The sequence below is a fragment of the Camponotus vicinus genome, unplaced genomic scaffold, assembly GCF_025532165.1.
Source record: "Camponotus vicinus isolate PSW18456_S1 unplaced genomic scaffold, iyCamVici1.0 SCAF_11, whole genome shotgun sequence".
Lineage (NCBI taxonomy): Eukaryota > Metazoa > Arthropoda > Insecta > Hymenoptera > Formicidae > Camponotus > Camponotus vicinus.
In genome coordinates, this window is record NW_028141947.1 from 3,194,997 (window position 1) to 3,222,855 (window position 27,859).

General features: G+C 30.6%; 1 protein-coding gene across 1 annotated transcript; it reads right to left on the reverse strand.

The window, feature by feature from the left end:
• Positions 1-27,447, reverse strand: LOC145961375 (aminopeptidase N-like). Its single transcript, XM_083081502.1, has 12 exons — positions 26,981-27,447; positions 25,421-25,867; positions 23,867-24,047; positions 22,130-22,268; positions 15,596-15,677; positions 14,772-15,112; positions 6,638-6,918; positions 3,629-3,819; positions 3,074-3,412; positions 2,918-2,987; positions 2,742-2,807; positions 1-27 (listed from the first exon to the last, which is right to left on the reverse strand). Exons 1-12 carry the CDS (start codon positions 27,445-27,447, stop codon positions 1-3), a joined length of 2,631 nt encoding a protein of 876 aa, XP_082937628.1.
• Between the last annotated feature and the right edge of the window lie 412 nt (positions 27,448-27,859).

Sequence of the window (27,859 nt, forward strand, 5' to 3'; positions counted from 1 at the left end):
TTAATACTTTCGACCTCTTCGACATATCTATTCAATTCGCTTGTCTAAAACAGATTATATCGATATTAATTATTAGTGAATAGCAACTATCAATTATCAATAAATACTATATTAAATATTATCTCGTATATATACATATACATATATATATATATATATATATATATATATATATATTATAAACATTTTATTTATAATAATAATCTTAAATATAATTGGAATAAATAATAATTATAGATTATGAAGATTATATTCTCTTCTCAGAATCAAAATTTTAGTTATCCCGAAGAAAAAACGGAATTTATAAGTTTGTAAACATTTTAAATTACTATGTCGATTTCTATGCAGGTTTCGCATATTTGTAAAAAATTTGCCAGCAATCGAATAAAGTGATATGAATTTTAAGAAATTAGTAAAGCTCTAAATGTGAAACATAAATTTAAATTTTTCGAACTAGGAAGAGAAAGTGAAATGCAGATGACAGTTATAACCTCAGTTTCAGAGAAAATTAATTTTTCTTTCAAAATAAATCGTTATACATGGAATACATTTCTTTCCTCAATGCGATACTAAATATCGAAGTCTTAATTTAAGATTTTTATTAAAATAAATAATCCCTAATCCCTATAAAAAAGCGTAGGCGAAAAAATATCGAGATGAAGTTGCTGAAACAAAAATGAAATCATACTCCTATTATACTACGTGTTCTATTACATTATGTGCATAGTGTTGCACCATATTTTATTTAACAATTCTTATGTCTGCAAAGAATGTTTATAAGTAATATTTTGTAAGTAACTCTTGACAAATAAAAATTCACAGAATTTAGAATTAGCGATTTTAAATATAAAATTAGAAATTTATAAGAGATATGGCTATTACAGAGAAAATATCATTATATTATAATATTATAATTATTATATCTAGCAGGCCATTGCGTTAATTATTGTGTTAACCTACCATTATCACAGTTTTAGTTTAACAAATGACTCATGTAATATTAGAGTATGCTAATCACATTACCTAATAACTCTCTCAATCATATTGAAAAAATATTTCAATTTATTTAACTAAGAGCTATTTAACATCTCAAAGCTATAAATTCTCTTTTTAAAATTTATATAAATCTATTTTTTATTAAGATCACTAAAATTTCCAAGTAAAGAAATTCTCTTTCTCTTTTGCTTTCGCTTACTCCTATGTTCTTTCTCACTCTCTTATTCACTAAGAATTATAATACACTACTAAAAAAAAATAGGGAACACTTTTTGTACCCGAAAAATTGGGCTATTTTTAAACCGCTGAAATTCGTCGAAAAATCATCGTAGACAAAAAATAAAAAAAGTATTTTGAAGCTTGAAGCTTCAACTTTAACGTGCAATTGGTGATTTTAAAAAATTTTTTTATCTTTCTTATCCTGCGCTTTAAAAAAGAACACATTGTTTAGTTCCTTAAAATTATATATTTTGAACACACCGAAACTTGATAAAAAAATTTTTCTCGAGAAATTCAACTAAAATTTCATAAACTACATTTTGCCTGAAACGCTTTTTGCCAAAACGCTTTTTTTTAAATTTTCTTACGATTTTTTTGACCAAATATACAATTTTGAAAATAAACCAGTATTTTTTATCGAACTACAGAGTGTCAAAAATACGTAATTTTAATAAACAAAACAATGTCTTTTTTAAAAGCATAGAACAAGGAAGATAAAAAATTAAAAAAACTAACGATAGCGAGATAACGAGCGCGTTAAAGATGAAATTTCAAGCTTCAAAATGCTTTCTTTATTTTTTGTCTACGACAATTTTTCGCCGAGTATCAACATCATATCTAAAAAATGCTGGTTTATTTTCAAAATCGTATTTATTTTTTATATTACTCGGTCAAAAAAAGTCGGAGGAAAATATTTAAAAAAGCTTTTCGCAGAGAAAATGTAATTTATAGAACTTGAGGTGAATTTCTCGAGAAAATTTTATTGTTAATGTTATATCGTCTTATGTGGCGACTCCCGTGGCGATATGTAATAGATTTTCAGTTAAAGACATTTTTCTTTTGTCGATCCTCCCCGGTATGCGCATCTCTTTATCTTCGTGCACTCGTCATTACGCAGTAATCACGCGAGTGTCGGGTCGTTTCGCTTTCCAATGAAGTATCGTAACAGAGTTTATTAGCAAAGAATATTTTATTTTATCCCTGACACAATCGTCCCAGCTCCACGGCCCCTTTTATATCAAGAGTTAAGTTGCGTGTTAAAAATACATAATTTTAAGGAATTAAACAGTGTGTTCTTTTTTAAAACGCAGAATAAGGAAGATAAAAAAATTTTAAAAACCACCAACTGCGCATTAAAGTTGAAACTTCAAGCTTCGAAGCTTTCAAGCTTGCTTTTCTAATTTTTTATCTACGATGATTTTTCGACGAATTTCGGCGGTTTGAAAATAGCCCAATTTTTAGGGTACAAAAAGTATTCTCTATTTGTTTTTTTTGAGAAGTGTATTTTAAAAACAGTATATTTTTGGAAATTAGAAATAAAAATATGGTTATTTTATAAAAGAAATTAGACAACATTAATTTTTGCTTGTCGCTTTGAGATACTGTGACTAAATTAATATATTCTGTATGAAAACAAAAAATATCAACGATTAATAACGGAATATATGTATATTCGATAAAATGATATTCATAAAATTTACCTTTACTTTCACATCTTTCTTTTTCATATGTGAAAACCATGTTACCTTCTTATATTCACTTAATTCATTTGGAAATAGACTAATAAATATATTTGTTAGGAAGTCGTTTATCTAAAACAGATTATTTTGATTATATTGAACAACAATATTTAATGATAAATTGATGTCGCATTATGGTTATTTATTTTATATATATATATATAAACACATGCAATTTTTACCTCTTTGAGTTGATTCGTAGAATAAACATGATTAATAATAATAATAAACGTTGCATACTCGCTAACTTGTCTATAACAGTAAAATAATAAATTTATTGATACACACATAAATTGTTGAATGATAGATATATATTTACGAAGAGAAAACTGTATTACTTAGGTTTTATATTCTCAAAATTGTGTAATATGAAAGTTAGAACTACAGGATTCCTTGCATGCTTTGCGATAGTTAAAAGAAAATAATTAATATAATCTTGATCGGAAAAATCTTTTAAAAACATAATCGATGTTGTAGTATCATTTTTTATTAAATTTAAATAATCTTTGATAAATTGTGAATCCTCAGGACAAGAGAGAAATTTTAAAAGTTTAGGTTTAAATTTTTCTTTTCCCAGACGATATACTCCCCACCAAGGAGAATCTTCATTGCTAAGAGAATAGTACAATACTTTTAAACCTTGACAGTATGTCCATTCTTTCCACCATGGCAAAAGCCTACGGGATTCAATAACAAAATCAATAATAAAACAAATTCTGTTATAAAAGTTTTGCATATATTAACCTAATATTTTGATCAAATAATTTAACAAATTATAATTTTATAACATAATCTAATAAAGTTAAATTTTGATCAAATAATGTAATAAACATTGCACATGTATATACAAAACAATTAAATTAAAATAATCGGGAATATACAAGAAAAATTACGTATTTTTTTCGGGATCTGCGAGATGTCGATTTAAGTTATGTTGGGCTTTTTCTATGCATATGCGACCATCAAGATTACATGTCCATTTCGCAGCCTCCACTCTTAAACTCTTTGTAAGATCGTGTTCATTGGAAACTTCATTGTATCCAAGTTTGTCAAGCAAATCGTGTAATAAGTTACTCATTTCCATCTAAATATATAAGTGCATATATATTGTTAATTGACATAAATTTTATATTTTTCGATTCTTGCATTATATTTTGCTATATAAAAAGATACCTTCCGCAATTATATTTTACATGATTTTATATATAAAGAACGTTCTGCGTTAGTAAAAAGCTGTGAATTTTTTTTATAAAGATATCTATTATATAGCTGTACTTATTATATACGTATTTACACACAAATTTGTATTTTTTTATGTGCACATTCACACATGCTTAACACATGTCCATATCATAAAATAAACATACAGAAGTGCATACATTCTATGCATATATTGTAGACATGTAGACATACATTTGGACAATATATGTATAATATAATGCAACAACTTTTTAACTGTTTGTGTATTAAACACACAGATAACTAATATATATGTTTCCTACTAATTTTGTATCTCAAAATTGATGATATTTAAATCGTCATTATGAATATCATGCTGTGATTAAAAATGGCAACAATTCTCAAATTTTTCCCTCTCCAACTTCTTATAATTAATAGAGGAGGCCGGGGAAAAGTAACATTTTTTGTATTATAGGTCACTAATTAATTATCGTTAGATATATAAAAAAAGATTATATGCTAAAAAACTCCATTTATTGTTCTATTATTATACTTATGTTTCAATCTCAAATAATGGATATTTAAAGAGCTACTATAGTTTCTCGCAAGTACGTTGATTGTTACTTTTATACTAGAACAAAAGTAACATAGTATGGGGATAAAAGTACCAGTTCTTATTTTCGAGAAAATAAAATAAATATGACTTTTTTCAATTTAAGGCAACTTTTATTATAATCTTTTATTAAGCAAGATAACTTTTATTATTTTGTATTATGTTATGTTAAAATAAAAAATAAAATAAATATTTATTTTTATCATCTTTGAAAAGCTTAAAAGAAATAATCTTCGTTAAGCAAAATAATTATAAGTAATATCATAAAATAATTATACTTAATATCACACCAGTTTTCTACTTTTTTAAGTCTAAATAATAGTTTAATTCTAAATAATAGTGTAAAAATTGTATGATAATTACTTATACAAAAGAGATTGATATCTATTCCGAATCACAATTATGGCATACGTAATAAGAATCGCCTTTGGTACAGTTATTATGGGACCAGCTCTTACATTCTAAGCATTGAAACATGTTACTTTCGTCCACAAAGTGTCGTGTTACATTTGTCCCCAAACACATTTTTTAGAATAAAAGCATTATAATCTAAATATGATGCAAACCTTAGCCAAATTAACTATAAAAACTTATGAATACATTTTAGAAGAATACACCGGCAAATAATTACGTCAATATATACACTTTAATTAGGCATAGATACAAAAAAACTAAAACAAGAAATACTTAGGTGAATAATGCAAATACACTAATTTCACTCCTGCATGTGCAACTGGTGCAATCGTTCTACAACAATTAGCTGAAAAGGAAGAGAATCGGGACGTACACGTTTAACTATACCCACACGGAACAAAAACCTCTAATGGATGTCCACTAGACGTTTACCATGGAGATTTGAAACCTCCATTAGACCATGTCCATGAAACGTCCCGTAAACATCTACTAGACATCCACAGTTCCGCATTTCATACCTCCATTCGACATCCATTAGACGTATTCATAGATGTCATATGTACGTTATATGGAGTAATTATAGATATTGAATGAAGCGTTCATGGATGTCATATGTACGTTATATGGAGTAATTATAGATATTTTGTGGAGCTCTTATGGATGTCAGATATACGTTATATGGAGTAATTATAGATATTTTGTCGAGCTTTCATGGATATCATATGTACGTTATATGGAGTAACAAATAGATAATGAACGGATCATTTTCGTTTGGCCGGACATTTACTTGTCCGACTTATAAAATCGATTTAATATCTGAAGTTCCTCTATTGAAACTGTATCAGAAGTTAGATCGAAGTAATACTTTTAATTTTATCTGTCGCCTTTTGCAAGCTTTATATAATTCTCATGACTAAAACTCAAGTACGAGAAAAATAGCGCACCATAGCGGTAAACGAACGAACTAGCGCGATTACTGATTTTACAGTGAAATTTTACTTCCACTGACTATAATTATTAGTGAGATATAAGATAAAGTAACAAAAAATAATATTTACCAATACTAGGAAAAATAATTGATAAAAATTATTTATGTTAAGAGAAATGTGTACACATCTATCATACATCCATAATCGACGTCTAATGGACATCTATGATGAATTTACAAACGACATCTACCGTGGAGATAATATGGATTTCTATTAGAGATCCATTGAACATCCACCGTGGAGATAGAGGTCACATGGAGGTAAAGAGGTTATATGGACCTCCAATGGATGTTATGTTCTGTGTGGGTATAGTATAAGTAATATATATAGTATAAATTATTCAACATATTGTGTAGTTTAGTAGGAGGCTTGTTACTTTCATGACGCTGTTACTTTTGTCTCCGATCTCCCCTACATAATCTATTCGAATATTAATTTACAAATAGATTATCTTTCATCCAAAATATATTTAAAAAATGTAATCAAATTTTTTTAGCTACATATATTTTATTGTATGTCTCTTTTTGAAAAGTATATGATAATTATTGTTATAAAAGCGCATAATTTATTAATATATGTAATTTTTGTTAATATATGTAATATTTATTAATTATTAATATATGTAATAATGATTAATAATTATTAATATATGTAATAAGTATGTTTTAGTATATTTAACATCATTATTGACAATTTATAATATTTACCTTGATGTTTTCAAAATTTGTTTCCGAAAATAGAAAGATATTGGACAGATATTCTAAAGCTTTGAACATAGGATACCATGCTACGTAATCTGTTTCTCGTGATAGATATTTCGTGATCTTCCAAAATACAGTGGAATTAAGTTGGCCTGTTACCATTAAGTGGAAAGCGTCATCGATAATTTGGGCACGATTCAGAACATGTATTTGCATATAATTTTCAGAATTTAGATAACTTGCAATTTTTCGCCAATTCTCGATATCGTAATTGACCCGATAATATCCTACCGATAACAAATAAATTATATAGCGACTATAATTCTTTCAGATAGATTTATCAATATAAGTATCTGTTTTTGTACATTTACCCAGATAAAAAAGGTATCAAAAATTATAAGTAAATAGAAAAACGGATTGTAAAATATTATATATATGAAATTATTTTGCACTAAAATTGAGTATATATAATAGTTGTACAAGAAATTTTATTTAATCCAATAATAAATAAATCCATAAATTTAATCCAATTTTTTAATTATATAAATAATCAAATTGCATTATTTTTTTTTTAAATCTTAAAATGTCTGCTTTAACATCTATTTTTTCCAAATTTTTCGTAGAGGTACTTCATGGCGAAAAATGATGAAAATCATGCATGCGGCGCGGTACCACGCTTTCACAGCACACTCTCGCTCCAGGCGCGTATATCGATCTCGACTGACCGGTTGACACTATATTAAACTAATTTTAGTCTGTGATCATATGTTACCTTTGGCAACCTCCCGAATCCGCTATTCATTTGTTTTCAACTCTCTAAGGCTTACGACGATAGCCGAGCGTTTTATTCAGAAAGCCAACTTTGGCCGTGACTTTTGCTTGCTGCTCATATGAAACATCTGAAAAAAGCTATTAATGAGAATCTTTCGTTATTTCATGATTCATCTTGAAAACTGATTGATCGGTCAAGCCATATCATATTTTGGCAGAAATGGTTGACAAAGATGGTAAACTAAAAATTGAGTATGTTAAAGATCAGTCAAATGTACTCAAATTGAAAGTTCCATCTCGTCATATTTCTCGAACAGCATATCGATGCTTCTTAAGATATAAACCTAACAGTGTTGGTGTTTCTGGTTTGACACATTACACATGTGAATGTGCTAATGGCAAACGGTCTGTTGGTTGTTGCTCCCATATTGCTGCAGTGGTGTATTATTTATCTCATGCTAGGTATTTATCAAAAATTTTCAAACCGGCCGAAATACTCAGCGAAGTATTCAAGAAAAACAATTACATTCCAGTAATTGAGAGTGACAGTGATGAAGATTAAAAAAATGATAATCTCAACTCCTATAAAAAGTACCCGGTTTTCTGAGAGGCGAGGGGACTCAGACTAAAAAAGCACCCCGATTTGTGAGAGGCGAGGGGACTCACACTAACAAAGCACTCCGATAAGGAGTTCAAAACCGTACTGCATCCTTTTCATAGTGAATTCTGGACACTTATTTTTATAGACTAACTGCAGATCTGACGAACTGACGATCCTTATTTAAATACTTTATATACATAAAATGTTAACATTCTTTTTAACCGTTTTTCACGAAATAGATTTTCAATTATTTCATCTGATGAATCACGTAGGTATCGTTACAGAAATCATAATTTTACTAAAACTTAACTTTTTCGAAAGGCGCTTAAAATAAACGTACAAGTAAAAATAAAATCTAAATTTTTACTAACTTTGTCGTAAAATAATTCAAGAATCCAGCATACTAACCAGACTAGAACATTCGATATACGCGCCTGGAGCGAGAGTGTGAAAGCGTGGTACCGCGCCGCATGCATGATTTTCATCATTTTTCGCCATGAAGTACCTCTACGAAAAATTTGGAAAAAAATAGATGTTAAAGCAGACATTTTAAGATTTAAAAAAAAAAAATTGGAGGTGTATCTCTAAAACATAACCTCAAAAAAAATTTTGAAAAATTCAAAAATTTTTTTTACTCGTATTTTTGGTCAGAATTTTTTTTTTAATTTATTCTTAAAATAGTCTTGTTGATGTTCATAACATATATTTTTTTCATCAAAATCGGTTCAGTCGTTTTCTAGAAAAATCACTTTTTTGATTTTGCTTTCCCTCTCCATAACTCCTACAAAAATGCAATTTTAAGGTTGATATTTACAGGATTTTTTAGACACATAGATGCCAATCTATGATGCCAATCTCGACTTGATATGGGCGGGGGCAACTTTTACATGCTTATCCCCCTAGGCCCTTTGGTTTTTTTAATTTTTAAGAGGACTGATTAATTTGAGCTTTATTTCATATCAATACGGTGATTTTTGCTAATTTGTTGCCATTAAAAGATATTAAAATATTTTGCTAAAATTTAGTATTCCGTTTTTTTGAATGTGAGTGTATATCCACCAAGTAGCTACCAAAGATATCCAATGGATATTCATATATATCCACGAGTTTCACGCTTTGCCGCTAGGTAAAAGGAAAACGCCTAACCCGAAAGGGATCCATATCCAATCTAAGACAGTATATAAGACCGCGGCACTGGTTCCGCGAGTCATAGCTTATCGGTCAAAGAGCGTATTAGCGCGAAGACTGTTATAGTATCTCTTCTATCTTTTGTGAGAGGAGCCCCAGAGCTCCAAAAATTAACCGCAGACGGTTAATTTTTTTTATGGCGAATTCCGTCATATATTTATTATAAAAGAATAAATGTCCTTGCAAAAATCAATATCAATACATAATAGTAAATGTATCTATATTAATAATAAATGTATCTATATATAAATATCCACTGAATGTTGTACGAATATCTACAGGATATTGATTTACATATCCTGTAGATATCTACGAAACTTCGAAATGCGGACATTTGGATATCTATAGCATTTCTAATGACTGTTTTTTGTATTGTTACGCGCGCGCTCGCGTTGCGGCCCTGCCGTTGTCCGGATCCCGTGGTCAATTGTTTATAAACAACGAGAGTCAGCTGAGTTGGAAGCCAGCTGTCAAGCTGGGCGGACGCGTCTCGATTTCCCGTGTGATTATTATCGTTATATCTGTTACATTCTGTGTTCTCTGGTGTTATTAAAGTTCTTGCGTTCCTTTAACACGAGTGTTATTTCCGTGTGCGCGAGCGTGTGCGCGAGTGCCGATCGTTGTGTCGCGCGCGATTCGAGATATATCGTTCCGCGGACGCAACATTTTTGGGGGCTCGTCCGGGATACCAGAATCCCGGGGAGAAAGGATCTGAGAATCCCGGGAGTGAAAGGATCTGAGAATCCCGAGAATGAAAAGAACATCCTGGCGTTAAAAATGGCAACGCTCCGTGAAGGACGAATGCAGCAGCGGACGGAGTATACGGAGCAGCTGCGGCGAAATGCTCCGTGAAAGGGGGAAGAGGAGGCAAACGATCCAGCTAAGTCGCTCCAATATTATGAATAATTGTTATTCTGTAAGAGCGGCTTCACGCGGTTAGATCGGCTCGCGTGGTTTATAAAAAAATCGTTATGTTAAAAATGTTTTGTTTCGGAATATAACTTATTAAAGAATAAGCTGTTGTGTTTAAAATTTGTGCGGATGTATCTCGAATAGGGGTAATTCCTCATTCTTAGAATGCCTGGACGGCAATATGCGTTGTGGTTTTTTTAGTGTTTATAAGGAAAATGGTTGTATTGATTCCGAATATTTTTGTAAGGGGCATTCGTGTATTTGTAATAGTTGAGTAATCTTCGAAGAATTGTGGGAGGAACTACCAAATTGTAAATTGATTAAGCAATGGTTTTACATCCGAGGCCCGAAAGAGATAAAAAGGGAAACTTAATGAAAATTAGTGTTACTAGTTACTCGTTTTACTGTTTTTTATTTAAAGGGAAGAAAATTTTGGAGACGCGTCGGAGTGATCTGGCCGAAACTTCAGAAGTAGAAATCTTCAATTGAAGGCTACCTCGCCCACGGTTTTTGAGCCGTGATTTTCCCGTGGGCCGGAGGGCGAATGCCGAGGCAGGTACTTGGGGAGTCCTTTTAGGACGATGGGTCCACGGTGGATACCCCCCTCTTGTCCGAAGAAAGGCACGGAAAGGACAGGAAAAGGGACAGAAAAAAAAGACTTGCGCCGGGCACGAGGAAGATGATTGAAATGGGAGGCTGCCCTGGAGTCGATTCTTGGGGATCTGGCCAACTCCCTGGAAGGAATCGATTGGGAGTCTGCCCAGTGGATTGGGGCCTGGTCGGAGCGAAGCTCGGTAACCGGGAGCAACAGCTCAGGGAGAGCAAGATATCGTTCGGGGTCCCTGGAGTCCGCGAAGATTGGTCATCGAGCCCCTTGCTGATTGTCGGGACGACAATCTTGAAGAGGAGGGGCAGTGTTACGCGCGCGCCCGAGTCATTGCGGCCCTGCCGTTGTCCGGATCCCGTGGTCAATTGTTTATAAACAACGAGAGTCAGCTGAGTTGGAAGCCAGCTGTCAAGCTGGGCGGACGCGTCTCGATTTCCCGTGTGATTATTATCGTTATATCTGTTACATTCTGTGTTCTCTGATGTTATTAAAGTTCTTGCGTTCCTTTAACACGAGTGTTATTTCCATGTGCGCGAGCGTGTGCGCGAGTGCCGATCGTTGTGTTGCGCGCGATTTGAGATATATCGTTCCGCGGACGCAACATTTTATTCATGGATATCCTTAGTGCCCATGAAGGATATCTAGTGGATATCTAATACCAATTATTTTCCGTATTGGAATGTATCATTATTATATTTTATATTAAGTTTCTCTTCCGCGTTAATTTTAAAACATACGCGCACACATACACACATTCATGTATACACACCGAACACATCTAGCGCGGCGTTTCCAGATTGCTCTTGTAAAATATAGAATTAATAATAATTACAATGTAACAAAGTAATTTGTTAGCACCATTTAATTCTAAAATCCTAGCCTTTGTAAATCATATTACGCTAAATATGTGAAGAGAATCAATTCAAATAAGAATAAATTGAAATAATAATAACTTTACTTCTCATATATGTATGTGTATAATTTTTTTAAATGTAATATTTAATAATAGTATAAAGTTAATTGTTAAATTTGAATTAATGTTTACAAATAAATATTACTTCAAACTTTTCTAAGCTTATGTTTTTATTATTAAATATTAAATATTTGTGAAATATTTGTTTTTTATTACTTAATATTTTTGTTTCATTTTTTTATTTACTTCTAATTTTTTAATTTTTTTTACTTAATTTATTTAATTAATTTTTTTTTATTTTAGATTTTTATTTGTTGTATATTTTTGTCTCTTTATTATAATCATTAATTATATTTGGTGTTATACGGTGGATTGTAAATGGTTTAAAATCATGTAGCTTAAAATTTACACATGCATGCGCACGCGCGCGCACACACACACACACACACACACACACACAAAATGCTATTTAATAATGCTATTTAATACAAAATGTATGACCAAAATAATAAAATTGATAATAAAATTGATCTGCAATAGTTTGTAACATGTTAAATAAATTGATTAAATTATCAAATAATAAATATATTAATTACATAAAAAAATTCCTACTTTTATATACAGGGTGACCCATTTTAACTTAGGCAGCCAAATAACTCGAAAAATAAGCAAGATAGAGAAAAATGTTTTAGACAAAAGTTGTATGGTTTCGAGGGGGCCATAAGATGGTATCATTGGTTTGATCTTGAAGAGTCATTTGAAGGTCACGTGAAGGTCACTTCAATTTTTTTAAATGGAACATCCTATATATTTTTGTACATTCTTGTAGCTCATCTCGAGAGCTTTCCAAAACACTATAATTAAGTACATTTTCGTTAAGTACTTTTTGAGTTATGAGGCTTGAAATAATTTCTTAATTTTACATAAACCGTAAAATATCTTGTAAAATATTCATTTTTCGATTACCTTACCTTAATAGTTTTATGTACAAAATAATGAGAGGAATCAATTGGTGTAAAGAAAACACATAGTTGTTTCGAAGAAAAAATATGTAATTTGCAATTAACAATTCCATATTTTTTCTTAAAAACAACTATGTGTTTTCTTTACACCAATTGATTCCTCTCATTATTTTGTACATAAAAGTATTAAGGTAAGATAATCGAAAAATGAATATTTTACAAGATATTTTACGGTTTATGTAAAATTAAGAAATTATTTCAAGCATCATAACTCAAAAAGTACTTAACGGAAAGGTACTTAATTATAGTGTTTTGGAAAGCTCTCGAAATAAGCTACAAGAATGTACAAAAATATATAGGGTATTCCATTTAAAAAAATTGAAGTGACCTTCACGTGACCTTCAAATGACTCTTCAAGGTCAAACCAATGATACCATCTTATGGCCCCCTCGAAACCATACAACTTTTGTCTAAAACATTTTTCTCTATCTTGCTTATTTTTCGAGTTATTTGACTGCCTAAGTTAAAATGGGTCACCCTGTATACATGTATCTATATAATTATATTATTAAATTAATATAATTATATCTTATTTTAAGGAATTATATTGCGAATTTAAAAAAACTATTTAAGCAAATTAAAAAGAAAGTTTTTATTGTATTTAAACTTTAATTAAAATATCCATGTCTAATAATATACAATATCAAAACACAATTTTATTGAAGATTTAAATGTATTGCAGAAATTTAATAAAATTCTGAAATTACATATTTATATTTAACACAGAAGATATATTATCAAATTTACTATACAGGGTCTAACTGAAAAAGCGCCCACGGAGCAAATAGCGTTATTCCTGATTAAAAATGGAGTCGAAAAGTCCTGAACCATTTTTTCTAAAATGCTTAATAAAGCGGTAATTATAAAGTTACGCCAATAAGCACCGATCTTCAGACGGGCGCACGTCAGTGAGCGGTGCGCCTGGTAGTGTGCGTGAGCGCTCCGCCGTTTCGGCGCTATGTTATGCCGCTATCGTGCAATATTTTTATGCATTGTAATAATGTGAAAAACCTTAATTTGCATTAAAAATCATATTTCTTCCGTCAAAAACGTTTCCTTAAAAAGAAATTTCAACAAGGAAGCTAAAGGTCGGTGCTTATTGGTGCAACTTCACTCAATAATTACCGCTTTATTAAGCATTATAGAAAAAAATGGTTCAGGACTTTTCGACTCGATTTTTAATCAGGAATAACGTTATTTGCTCCGTAGGCGCTTTTTCAGTTACACCCTGTATATTTGTAAGAATAAATAACTTTGTTATTCAATATTATAAAAAACGTAGTATTTATATTTATTATAAATGATAATGTACTCTCTAAAAATGAGTCAATGAAAATATCACTAATTTTAACAGTAAAATAAGATTTCACTGACAAGAGAATCAGCGAGTGTTTCACTGACCTTTCCTCTTCAGGAAACGTTTATATTTTGTTACCTTATCTTATATCTCATTGATTATGGTCAGTGGAAGTAAAATTCACTGTAAAATTAGTAAATTTCACTGTAAAACCAATAATCGCTAGTTTGTTTGTTTACCGCTACGATGCGCTATCTCTTAAGTAAGTTTTAGTCATTAGAGAATTAAAATTTGCAAAAGGCGAAAAATGAAATTAAAAATATTACTTCGATTTAATTTCTGATACAATTTGAACAGAGGAACTTCAGATATTAAGTCGATTTTATAAATCGAACACAAATCAATGTCCGGTGAATAAACGAAAATGATCCATTCATTATCTATTTAAGATAACAAGTTCAACATATATTTAATATAAATAAAATAAAATTTTTAATAATAAATATAAATAAAATCTTACTAATACTGATTGAAACAGTCAATATTACGGATTCTTTCAGTGAAATGTTAGTGATTTACAGTGCTGTACTTATACTGTACTTGTACTGCTATAATAAGTGAGTATTTATTGTTTTTTAGTGATAATACACTGATTCATTTTTAGAGAATAACAGAATATTTATTATTATATTTTACAGTCAATCATTTTGAATATATAACAAATGAAAAATGTTTAAATAATTTAGAAGCTTATATATAATTAAAATAATATAAAATTTTCATTATGTTAAAAACATTATAAAGTATGATAAATTTGTTACACATTTACCAGTTTGTTGTATGTTAAATAGTATCCAGCCATCCTCTTTAAAATTCAAATGTAATCCAAAAGTCAGAAAAGACAATAAAGTATTATTTAAAGTACCAGTAAAATGTTGATGCGTCTGTGTAGTATATGTTATAGGTATGACATAATCCGCCATCTTACTTAAATTGTGCGATATATATGCCCACTCTTCATGATAATCACCTTGTGTTATTTTTAATACAGAATAATATTTTTGATCTGTCCAATAATTAATTATCTGTCTCATAACAACAAAATTGTTTGTAGATATTTGTGTGGACGAAAAGTTCTTCAAAACATTACCAAAAGTATCAGCAGGCTTGCTAAAGTTATAAAATTTGTGCAAAATTTATCAGTGTCAAAAAGTATTATAAGCAATATATAAAATTACCACAATATTATGACAATATATAAAATTGTTAATATGCTGTTAATTACTTTTTATATAATTTACTTAGTTATATAAATAATTATGTAATTAATAATATGATTTATAGTTTCTATAAATATTTGATATGCTATAGTTTAACTATAATTTAATTAGGAATATCCTAACGTGATTATTTTTAAAAGATAAATGTATGTGTAAATTGAAAGTTTATCTTGAATATTTAATGACATTGAAGGTAAAAGAAATTGTGTATGGTTATATAATAAAGTATGAAAGAGACGATGCAAGTTTAAATAAAAATAACTATAAAATTTGAGAATTTTATGATATATAACCAATCATTCTCTCTCTCTCTCTCTCATCATATTTAGTTTTCTGTAATACAGTAATTATAGTAGTACAGTATATTACTTACTTATCCTTTACATATATGCGGATAGTCTTCCATAATACTTCTTCAGTAACCATATGTTGAAACATACGCAATATACAGGCTCCTACATTTACATAATTTAAATCAGAATATAAGATAACAATACTTAATACTTAAGTAACAATACTTAAGTTAATAATAATTAAAATTATATATATGTATATATATATATATGTATATATACAGGGTGTCCCGAAACTAACGCTTGATATTTTAAAGGCAGATTCTCTGACCAATTTAAAAACGATTTTTCCTCAGCGAAAATATCGCGGCATTAATAGTTTTCGAGTTATAAATGATTGAAAATAAAGGATTTTTCGCAAACTAAGGCTTATGGGAATAAAATATTAATAAAGTCACATTCTTTAGTTAATTTTAGGTAGAGTTTACTTTAATAGAATTTTAATTTAAGGTTTAGTTAGAAAGATACATGATGACAAAAATTGGAAATATGCAAAAAATAATGATCTCCCTCGACATTTTCGCTGAGGAAAAATCGTTTTTAAATTGGCCAGAGAATCTGCCTTTAAAATATCAAGCGTTAGTTTCAGAACATCCCATATATATATACAGGGTGAGCCATTTTAATTAACGCACGCAATTATTTCGGAAACAAAGCATTTTAGAGAAAAATGTTTTAGACAAAAGTTTTATGGTTTCGAGGGGGCCATAAGATGGTATCATTGGTTTGACCTTGAAGAGTTATTTAAAGGTCACATGAAGGTCACCTTCAATTTCTTAAATGGAACCTACTATTTGTCATTGCATATTCTTGTAGCTTATCTCGAGAGCTTTCCAAAACACTATAATTAAGTACCTTTTCGTTAAGTACTTTTTGAGTTATGAGGCTTGAAATAATTTCTTAATTTTACATAAACCGTAAAATATCTTGTAAAATATTCATTTTTCGATTATCTTATCTTAATACTTTTATGTACAAAAGAATGAGAGGAATCAATTGGTGTAAAGAAAACACATAGTTGTTTTTAAGAAAAAATATGGAATTGTTAATTGCAAATTATATATTTTTTCTTCAAAACAACTATGTGTTTTCTTTACACCAGTTGATTCCTCTCATTATTTTGTACGTAAAAGTATTAAGGTAAGATAATCGAAAAATAAATATTTTACAAGATATTTTACGGTTTATGTAAAATTAAGAAATTATTTCAAGCCTCATAACTCAAAAAGTACTTAACGAAAAGGTACTTAATTATAGTGTTTTGGAAAGCTCTCGAGATAAGCTACAAGAATATGCAATGACAAATAGTAGGTTCCATTTAAGAAATTGAAGGTGACCTTCATGTGACCTTCAAATAACTCTTCAAGGTCAAACCAATGATACCATCTTATGGCCCCCTCGAAACCATAAAACTTTTTTCTGAAACATTTTTCTCTAAAATGCTTTGTTTCCGAAATAATTGCGTGCGTTAATTAAAATGGCTCACCCTGTATACAAGGTGTTTCATTTTAATCTGACCAGTCGAATATCTCGAAAACCAAGCCCGGGAGAGAAAAATATTTCACACAAAAGTTGTTTGGTTTCGAGGGTGTCATAAGACGGTATCATTGGTTTGACCTTGAAGAGTCATTTGAAGGTCACGTGAAGGTCACTTCAATTTTTTTAAATGGAACACCCTATATATTTTTGCACAATCTTGTAGCTTATCTCGAGAGCTTTCCAAAACACTATAATTAAGTACCTTTTCGTTAAGTACTTTTTGAGTTATGAGGGTTGAAATAATTTCTTAATTTTACATAAACCGTAAAATATCTTGTAAAATATTCACTTTTCGATTATCTTACCTTAATACTTTTATATACAAAATAATGAGAGGAATCAATTGGTGTAAAAAAAACACATAGTTGTTTTTAAGAAAAAATATGGAATTGTTAATTGCAAATTACATATTTTTTCTTCAAAACAACTATGTGTTTTCTTTACACCAATTGATTCCTCTCATTATTTTGTACGTAAAAGTATTAAGGTAAGATAATCGAAAAATGAATATTTTACTAGATATTTTACGGTTTATGTAGAATTAAGAAATTATTTCAAGCCTCATAACTCAAAAAGTACTTAACGAAAAGGTACTTAATTATAGTGTTTTGGAAAGCTCTCGATGTCAGCTATAAGAATGTGCAAAAATATATAGGGTATTCCATTTAAGAAATTTAAGGTGACCTTTATGTGACCTTCAAATGACTGTTCAAGGTCAAATCATTGTCACCATGGCGATGAATGTGTAGGCGCGCGGCGAAGAATCCTCCCCTCCCCAATCACCGCTTCACCGCGCGCCACCATTACGTTACAGTGAGACCGCCTTCGCCGCCGCGTGCTTCTAGCCACGTGCATTGGCCGTTCTTCTTTAATTAATTTTTCGTTAATTATTGCAAATATCGCCAAGCAGTAGAGGACCTTCCTTCTTAATTTGAGCCAATCTACCTTCACACTTCGAGACCGCGAAAAGTTTTCAGACACCCTGTATATACAGGGTGTCAGTGAAATTTTAGTCCATACGAAGTAAGGAGGTAGATTGGCTCAAATTAAGAAGGAAGGACTTGTACTGTTTTGTGATATTCGCAATAATTAACGAAAAATTAAATAAAGAATATCGGCCAATCTGCGTGAGTAGCAGCGCGCGGCGACGAGAGTCGTCCCACTGTAATCTTATACTAGGCGCGCGGCGAAGCGATGGGCGGATCGCTCTCCGAGACATGATGGTGGCGTGCGATATATCGCAATACCGCGCCGAAAAATGACCCGTCCTTTTAATGGCGAAAATGATGCGCTATCATTTCCATACCACCTTGCGGTAGATAGCATGGTGCGCTTTTTTTATAGTGGTTTCCCCCGTAGGCTTATTCCACTCTCAATTTAAATATTTGTGAAAATTGTTCAAAATGCCGTTACTGTACGGTGAATGTATCGTAAATATAAAAAATTGATGATGACAGTACCTTTATAAAAATTGATCCGTGGTTGAAAATCCCTCGATAAAATGTGTTACACACGTTGGTAATGATACGGACGTAATCCATTACACGTAAAGCGTGATGTACCGCGTATCGCGAAAAACCAAATTCATGTGCCACATGACGCACGCTAGTTCCAGGATTTTCATAAAATGCTTCAAGAATCCTTTCTTCATCTCGTACACGAAGACGCACTGCTGGACCGGTTATCCCTATGCACGATACCCAGTTTCACATAATTATTGCACAACTCGTAAAACTGTACGTTCACTTGGCTTTCGTGCACGCCCGGAAAATCATTCCACGTAAATTACGGCCGCGCGATAAGTATTTGCTCCCTCTAGCCTCTATGCCACAATCATATCCGTATATTCCTGCAGAGTACACTTCATTTTCACTATTAATTTACTACGCGAACACAAGATTTTTACTAAAACCGTCTGAGCTCTCGCAGGCTGTTGCCAGAATGCATACGCCAGCAGCACGCAACTACAGCTGAGCGGACATGCGAGTGTAAGCGTACGTGTGAGCTCGGCGCCTGCGCATTATGATTACAATCACATGTCCGCTCAGCTGTAGTTGCGTGCTGCTGGCGTATGCACTCTGGCAACAGCCTGCGACAGCTGAGACAGTTTTAGTAAAAATCATGTGTTCGCGTAGTAAATTAACAGTGAAAATGAAGTGTACTCTGCAGGAATATACGGATATGATTGTGGCATACGGGCTAGCGGGAGAAAATACTTATCGCGCGGCCGCAATTTACGTGGAATGATTTCCCGGGCGAAAACCAAGTGGACGTTTTTACGTGTTGTGCAATAATTATGTGAAACTGGGTATCGTGCATAATATCGGGATAACCGATCCAGCATTGCGTCTTCGTGTACGAGATGAAAAAAAGATTCTGGAAGTATTTTATGAAAATCCTGGAACTAGCGTGCGTCATATGACACACGAATTTGGTTTTTCGCGATACGCAGTACATCACGCTTTACGTGTAATGGATTACGTCCGTATCATTACCAACGTGTGTAACACATTTTATCGAGGGATTTTCAACCACGGATCAATTTTTGTGAAGGTACTGTCATCATCAATTTTTTATATTTACGATACATTCAGCGTACAGTAACGGCATTTTGAACAATTTTCACAAATATTTAAATTGAGAGTGGAATAGGCCTATGGGGGAAACCACTATAAAAAAAACGCACCATGCTATCTACCGCAAGGTGGTGTGGAAATGATAGCGCATCATTTTCTCGCCACTAAAAGGACGGGTCATTTTTCAGCGCGGTATTGCGATATATCGCACGCCATCATCATGTCTCGGAGAGCGATCCGCCCATCGCTTCGCCGCGCGCCTAGTATAAGATTACAGTGGGACGACTCTCGTCGCCGCGCGCTTCTACTCACGCAGATTGGCCGATATTCTTTATTTAATTTTTCGTTAATTATTGCGAATATCACAAAACAGTACAAGTCCTTCCTTCTTAATTTGAGCCAATCTACTTCCTTATTTCGTATGGACCAAAATTTTCCTGACACCCTGTATATATATATATATATATATATATATATATATGTGTGTGTGTGTGTGTGTGTGTGTGTGTGTGTGCGTGTGCGTGTGCGTGTGCGTGTGCGTGTGCGTGTGCGTGTGCGTGTGCGTGTGCGTGTGCGTGTGCGTGTGCGTGTGCGTGTGCGTGTGCATGTGCGTGTGCGGGTGCATGGGCGTGTGCGCGTGCGCGTGCGCGTGTGCGTGTGCGTGTGCGTGTGCGTGTGCGTGTGCGTGTGCGTGTGCGTGTGCGTGTGCGTGTGCGTGTGCGTGTGCGTGTGCGTGTGCGTGTGCGTGTGCGTGTGCGTGTGCGTGTGCGTGTGCGTGTGCGTGTGCGTGTGTGTGTGTGTGTGTGTGTGTGTGTATTGAGAGAAAGATTAACATGTAAATATTAAATATATGTATTTAAGATTATTTTATTATAATGTTTATTTCTAGACATATCTAATTTGATAAATAAAATAAACTCTATATATGTACACTACGTGTATATATGTATATGTAATAAATTATTATTAATTATATGTATATGTATATATATATACAGGGTGTCTCATTTTATTTTTGTCAGTCAAATATCTCGATATTACTTAGAGTTAGAAAAGAATGTTTCTGACAAAAGTTGTATGGCTTGAAGGGCGCCATAAGATGATGTCATTGGTTTAACCTTGAAAAGTCGTTTGAAGGTTACGTGAAGGTCACTTTCAATTTTTTAAACGAAACCGCCTACTTTTGCATATTCTTGCAGCTCATCTCGAGAGCTTTCCAAAACACTATAATTAAGTTAGTTTTTATTACGTATTTTCCGAGTTATGAGGCTTGAAATCATTTCTTAATTTTACATAAACCGTAAAATATCTTGTAAAATATTCATTTTTTGATTATCTTACCTTAATACTTTTATGTACAAAATAATGAGAGGAATCAATTGGTGTAAAGAAAACACATAGTTGTTTCGAAGAAAAAATATGTAATTTGCAATTAACAATTACATATTCTTTTTTTTAAATAACTATGTGTTTTCTTTACACCAATTGATTCATATGTAATCTACTTATTTTACTTTTAGTCATTGCTTTGGTGATACCAAATGGAAAATGTCCCTTCATTGAGTAAATTGTTTTGAAAATAGCGATATTTAATTATCATGCATATTTCTTATAAAACCTTTAGCAAAATAATAAAATAGCGTACATGCTCAAACGCTGCGCAAGCTATGCGCGCGCCGGCCCTGATTCATACATAATTTAAAACAGTGCTGGGATTTACTTGCAACTTTCGGCCAGATTTCTTAGCTTACGCCTACTGTTCTCCTCTTACCGTTCGCGCCTTAGAGACCGCGCCGCCGGTCGCTCTTAACTAAGGAGCGCTCAGGAACGTGCGCGTCACAAATGTAATGTGGCAATCTATCTAAGTTCTCTTTATTGTTTATTAATAATAAAAATAATTATTCTATTATTAATTACGTATATGTTCTGTAATAATTTAAAATATTTGTGTTTTAAATGTAATTAATAATAGAATAATTATTTTTATTATTAATAAACAATAAAGAGAACTTAGATAGATAGATTGTTACATTAGATTTATGACGCGCACGTTCCTGAGCGCACCTTAATTACGAGTAAGAGGTAAAAAAGGAACAGTAGGTGTAAACCAAGAAATCTGGCCGAAAGTTGCAAGTAAATTCCAGCACTGATCTAAAGCACTTATTCGTTAATTTAAAGTTGCTCTCATTAAAAAAGTAATATTTAGACGCAATTTTCCCAAAGGAAAAAATTGTTTTTTTGGCACAAACTATCACGCTGTGCATTCCGTATCCGCGAATTCGGTACACCATGTATATATAAAATGAGGTTATTATATATAAAATTAAATTAAATTAAATTAAATTAAATTTTTTGTGTGTTATTTTGTCTAACTTTTTGAGCATTCATATTCATAAATTTACGCATATAATCAATTTTTAATTATACATATTATCATACCTTTAATGTAACGGTAATGTTCGAAAGAAGTGTTGAATGATGTATTATGAAGTAACGTATTATATTCAGTATCGAAATGGAGGGATTCCTGCTGAAATTGTACCACAAACAAGTCTATCATCCGGATATTTGGAGGAACCTATAGAAAATAATTTTAATGTATTTACTTAGTTAATATTAGACTTAACACACGCGGTAACAATATACACTAGGACCGCTACTTTCTACGTCTATGTAAAAAAAATTAGTTATTTATACTCTCTCTCTCTCTCTCTCTTTAAATATGGAATAAATAATTCAAAAATAATATTAATAATGATAACAAAAATGGTTACACGATATAACTTTTAAATTAAATATTTCTAGAATTATTTATAATATATCATATAGCAAAATTATCTTATTACACAATTTCCATATGTACGTATGCTTAACTTTATAATAACTTTATATACAGGGTGAGCCATTTTAATTAACGCACGCAATTATTTCGGAAACAAAGCATTTTAGAGAAAAATGTTTCAGACAAAAGTTTTATGGTTTCGAGGGGGCCATAAGATGGTATCATTGGTTTGACACTGAAGAGTCATTTGAAGCTCACGTGAAGGTCACTTCAATTTTTTTAAATGGAACACCCTATATATTTTTGCACACTCTTGTAGCTTATCTCGAGAGCTTTCCAAAACACTATAATTAAGTACCATTTCTTTAAGTACTTTTTGAGGTTTGAAATAATTTCCTAATTTTACATAAACCGTAAAATATCTTGTAAAATATTCATTTTTCGATTATCTTACCTTAATACTTTTACGTACAAAATAATGAGAGGAATCAATTGGTCTAAAGAAAACACATAGTTGTTTTGAAGAAAAAATATGTAATTTGCAATTAACAATTCCATATTTTTTCTTAAAAACAACTATGTGTTTTCTTTACACCAATTGATTCCTCTCATTATTTTGTACGTAAAAGTATTAAGGTAAGATAATCGAAAAATGAATATTTTACAAGATATTTTACGGTTTATGTAAAATTAAGAAATTATTTCAAGCCTCATAACTCAAAAAGTACTTAACGAAAAGGTACTTAATTATAGTGTTTTGGAAAGCTCTCGAGATAAGCTACAAGAGTGTGTAAAAATATATAGAGTGTTCTATTTAAAAAAATTGAAGTGACCTTCACGTGACCTTCAAATGACTCTTCAGTGTCAAACCAATGATACCATCTTATGGCCCCCTCAAAACCATAAAACTTTTGTCTGAAACATTTTTCTCTAAAATGCTTTGTTTCCGAAATAATTGCGTGCGTTAATTAAAATGGCTCACCCTGTATGTAAAATTTATGCAATCTGAATGACAATTTCAATTTTATTTTATATAATTTAAAGATGTCGAACAAATGTAATATAACAGTAACTTTTAACAAATACAAATAAAAGAAACACAGAAATGTAAGAATATTTTAAATTACTTTACATATGTGTTACTGATTTTCTTGAAAAATTAGCATTTTTAAAAAATTATTATTTTACTTTGTAAATATAGAATCTTCGCGTAATATTCTAATTCACAAAGAAATGTATACGCTATACAGATAAAGCTAAAATTATAAAGAGCTTTTACATTACATATGTATATATATCTTTATGTTTAACTCAAACCTTGCTCACTTAATATACATATATGCATATCTATCATATTGTTTGCAAGTTTTGCGCTAAAAAATGTTTAAATTAACCTTATTGATGATATATAATCCAAGAAATGTGACTATAGCCTTATTTAGCCAAGAAGATAACGACCAAAATGGATTTTCATAATAAAAACATTCCTGTACTACTTTATGGGCTATGAAGTGAGCAACTTTAATTTTACTCGCAGCAGAATCGACATTCTCAATGTAGGTAACATCTGCTTCTCTGAAAATTAAAAAAAAAATGTTTTATAGAAAGCTTATTACTGTTGAAAATATTTTGTGCTTGCGAATTTAATATAATTAAATAATTCTATAAATTAACATATTAATTATATATTAATGTTTTATAATGTCTGCGCGTATGAATGACTCATCACGAAATAATGCGATACTTATCTAATAATGCTTCCAACATATATATATATGTATATATATATATATATATATATATATATATATATATATATATATATACAAGGTGACCCATTTTAAAAGTTCCACCCTCATAACTTTTCAGGATCAACGTTTGAAGGAAAACGACTCGGATAAAAGTTAGTAGTAGGGAACAAAGGGGACTATCTAATAGTCCCCTTGGATTCGACATTAAAGGTCGTTTTCAAGGTCATTTGAAGGTCAACTTCCGTTTTTTAAATGGAAACCCCTATTTTTTATTACTTATTCTTGTAGCTTATCTCGAGAGCTTTCCAAAACACTATAATGAAGTATTTCTTCATTCAGTACTTTTCGAGTTATGAGGCTTGAAATAATTTCTTAATTTTATATAAACCATAAAATATCTAGTAAAATATTCATTTTTCGATTATCTTATCTTAATACTTTTATTTACAAAATAATGAGAGGAATCAATTGGTGCAAAGAAAAAACATAGTTGTTTTTAAAAAAAAATATGTTTTTGTTAATTGCAAATTACATATTTTTTCTTCAAAACAACTATGTTTTTTCTTTACACCAATTGATTCCTCTCATTATTTTGTACATAAAAATATTAAGGTAAGATAATCGAAAAATGAATATTTTACTAGATATTTTATGGTTTATGCAAAATTAAGAAAAGATTTCAAGCCTCATAACTCGGAAAGTACTTAATGAAAACTAACTTAATTATGTTGTGTTTTGGAAAGCTCTCGAGATAAGCTACAAGAATATGCAAAAGCATATAGGCTGTCCCATTTAAAAAGTTGGAGGTGACCTTCACATAACCTTGACAACGCTATTCGAGGTCATAATAATGTTGCTGTGTAATGCGCCACATAAAACCTTATAACTTTTGTATGTGAAACATTTTTTTTAAAAATGCGTATTTTTCGAAATATTAAGGGGTTTCCACACTTTTAATAAACCCTGTATATAATATTTTAATATTATTTTTCGTATAAGTTGATACAGATTAAAGATATAATAAACATTTAAGTATGTTTCTCTCATTGTCTTATACAATTTTACTTATTTTTTAAAATATATTTAAATAATATTTTTAAAATAGACAAAAGATATGTAGATAATTTTAGGTACCAAGAATTATTATCCTTTCTTCATTTTTCGAAATATATTAATATTTCTTAATTATATAATTACCTATAAATAGCAAGGCCCAGATTTATGATGCTTTCGTTTTCCGGAAAATCCGGAATTGCAATATGATTTATTTGCCAAGTTTTATTCAGGCGTTCCCACTTACCAAACAAGTATAGAGTTATATTTTGAACAATTTCGTGTGCAAATGCGCAGTGCATTCTACACCACATATCAACTCTGACCTTACTTTGACTTCGACCGGGTATGAAAGATAAATTAGCCCGGTTATCCACAAATACAAAATAATTAGGCCTTACAATTGTATTAAAATGTGTCATCGTCATGTTTTTATTATTCATTTCTACTGTTCGTCTCGGTATATTTGATAAAACTGTATAATTTTTATGACGATTTATAATAATATTATAGACGGGCCAGATGTGTAAAGATTCGGTCAAACGTGGAATCATGTGTTGGATTCCAATAGTATCAACATATGTTGCCAACCTATCACATTTAGAAATATGAATTAATGATAATAAGTTTTCGACAATTACATAGAAATATTAAAAATTGAATAAAAAGAAGATATACGCGGATGCAGTTTATATATAAGAATAATATATATAGAAAATTATGGCATAGAGTTCTTCTTATTCCTTTACTCTATATCTTATCTTGTACAATGTATTCTATTATGTAGTCTAATAATGATTTTGATAGTATTGTGACATTAGTAAAACGTAATGGTGATGAAATGTTTACTTGAGAATATACAGATACAAAATAAATAATTAATATTTAAAAGTTAATATTTTAGTATCAAAATTATAAATTTCAATAAAATTAAAATGAAACAAAATTTCGTTCCATAAAATTAAAATAAATTTCAATATTACACAATATTAGAATAATAACTTTTTTAAATTGATTTTAATTGATATATTATGATTATTGACATTGACATATTACCTTACCATTCCATACATAATTTTACACATGTTAAAGAAATTGCATATTTTAGTGATAATTTATTATTAAGTGAATATATATGTTTTTAGTTATTCGCATATTATAGAGAAAATAATTCTTAAATAGTACTATGTATGCGTGTATGTGCATGTTTAAATACATGAAACAGCATAAGTATAGTTATCTGAAGTTGGATATTAATAAACATTATAAAAATGACATGTTTGCCAAAATTTTAAATTTTAAATAAGCAATTTCTATGAAAACATAAATCTTTCAGAATTGTATTTTTTAATTAGATTTTGAAAACAATTCAAAACACTACCGGAATATTTGAATTCGTCCAAACAGTTAATGATAAAATGTTGTATAAGATGTGTATTATTGCTGATTACTTTAATTAAATTAATTTTTATTTGCAGTTTACATTCATTTTAATAATAGTGATAATAATAATAATGATAATAATAATAAATTGCAAAATTTGTTACTAAGATTTTAAAAGACACAATTAGGAATGAAAACTTTTCAGATACGCACATGTTTATATAAAAATGTCTTTTCTTAGAAAATACTTTTTGATAATTAGAATGCTGTACCAGGATTTTTTGATAAACACCCTGTGAAATTTGCTATATATTTACTTACCATTGTCGTTCATCTCTTTTATAAAAGTTTTTTAGGCCTGTATCTTCAGTTATATTAGTAACTAATTTTATCATGTAATATCCCAATGATAGATCATTCCTGAATATATATTCGACACTGTTCGTCTCATTATTATACAAAGATTTTACCGGTATAAAAGGGATCGGTTTTTCATTACCATTTGTAGAATTATATTGTGGATAATAAAACACGGTTATATTATATTTTACGGGTGAATACAATATTATGCTTGATATTGAAGATAAAATCTTTATATTTATGCTGCAGTTGCTGACAAGAATATTTTTTTCGATGTGTGTAATAATGATATCATATTTTTGCGGCAATATATAATTCGGGTAGATGAGTAACTTTTCTTGAGATATTTTAATTATCGGATCGTCGGTTAAAAAAGCCGCCGCGACGATAATGGTTAAACTGCTACTTAACAATAGTTTTAGAAACATGACACTACTTTTATCTTAAATATCTGTAAAAGTATATTTTTGTTAGAAAGCACAAACTGATAAATTAAACACAGCATTGTCTCTATCATGATTTAATGGAAAAGAAGGAATTAAGACAAATACATAGCAATAAACTTAATTTTGAATGACTTACTCTGTATATTCAGGTATACCACAAATTCTATGCAAGTGTATGTTTCGTTATAATAATTAGCTGCAATGAATTAATGTTTTATCCACTATCATTGTAACATGAAAAATATATGTGCGCACTTATGATTTCTTATTATTTTGAGAAACTTCCAAAGACTAACAACACTTGGCGATAATACAATAAATGTGTATATCATATGTAAACACACAACTTCTGAGGTCGTTAACAGACGTTTCGATCGAGAAACAGTATGTAATA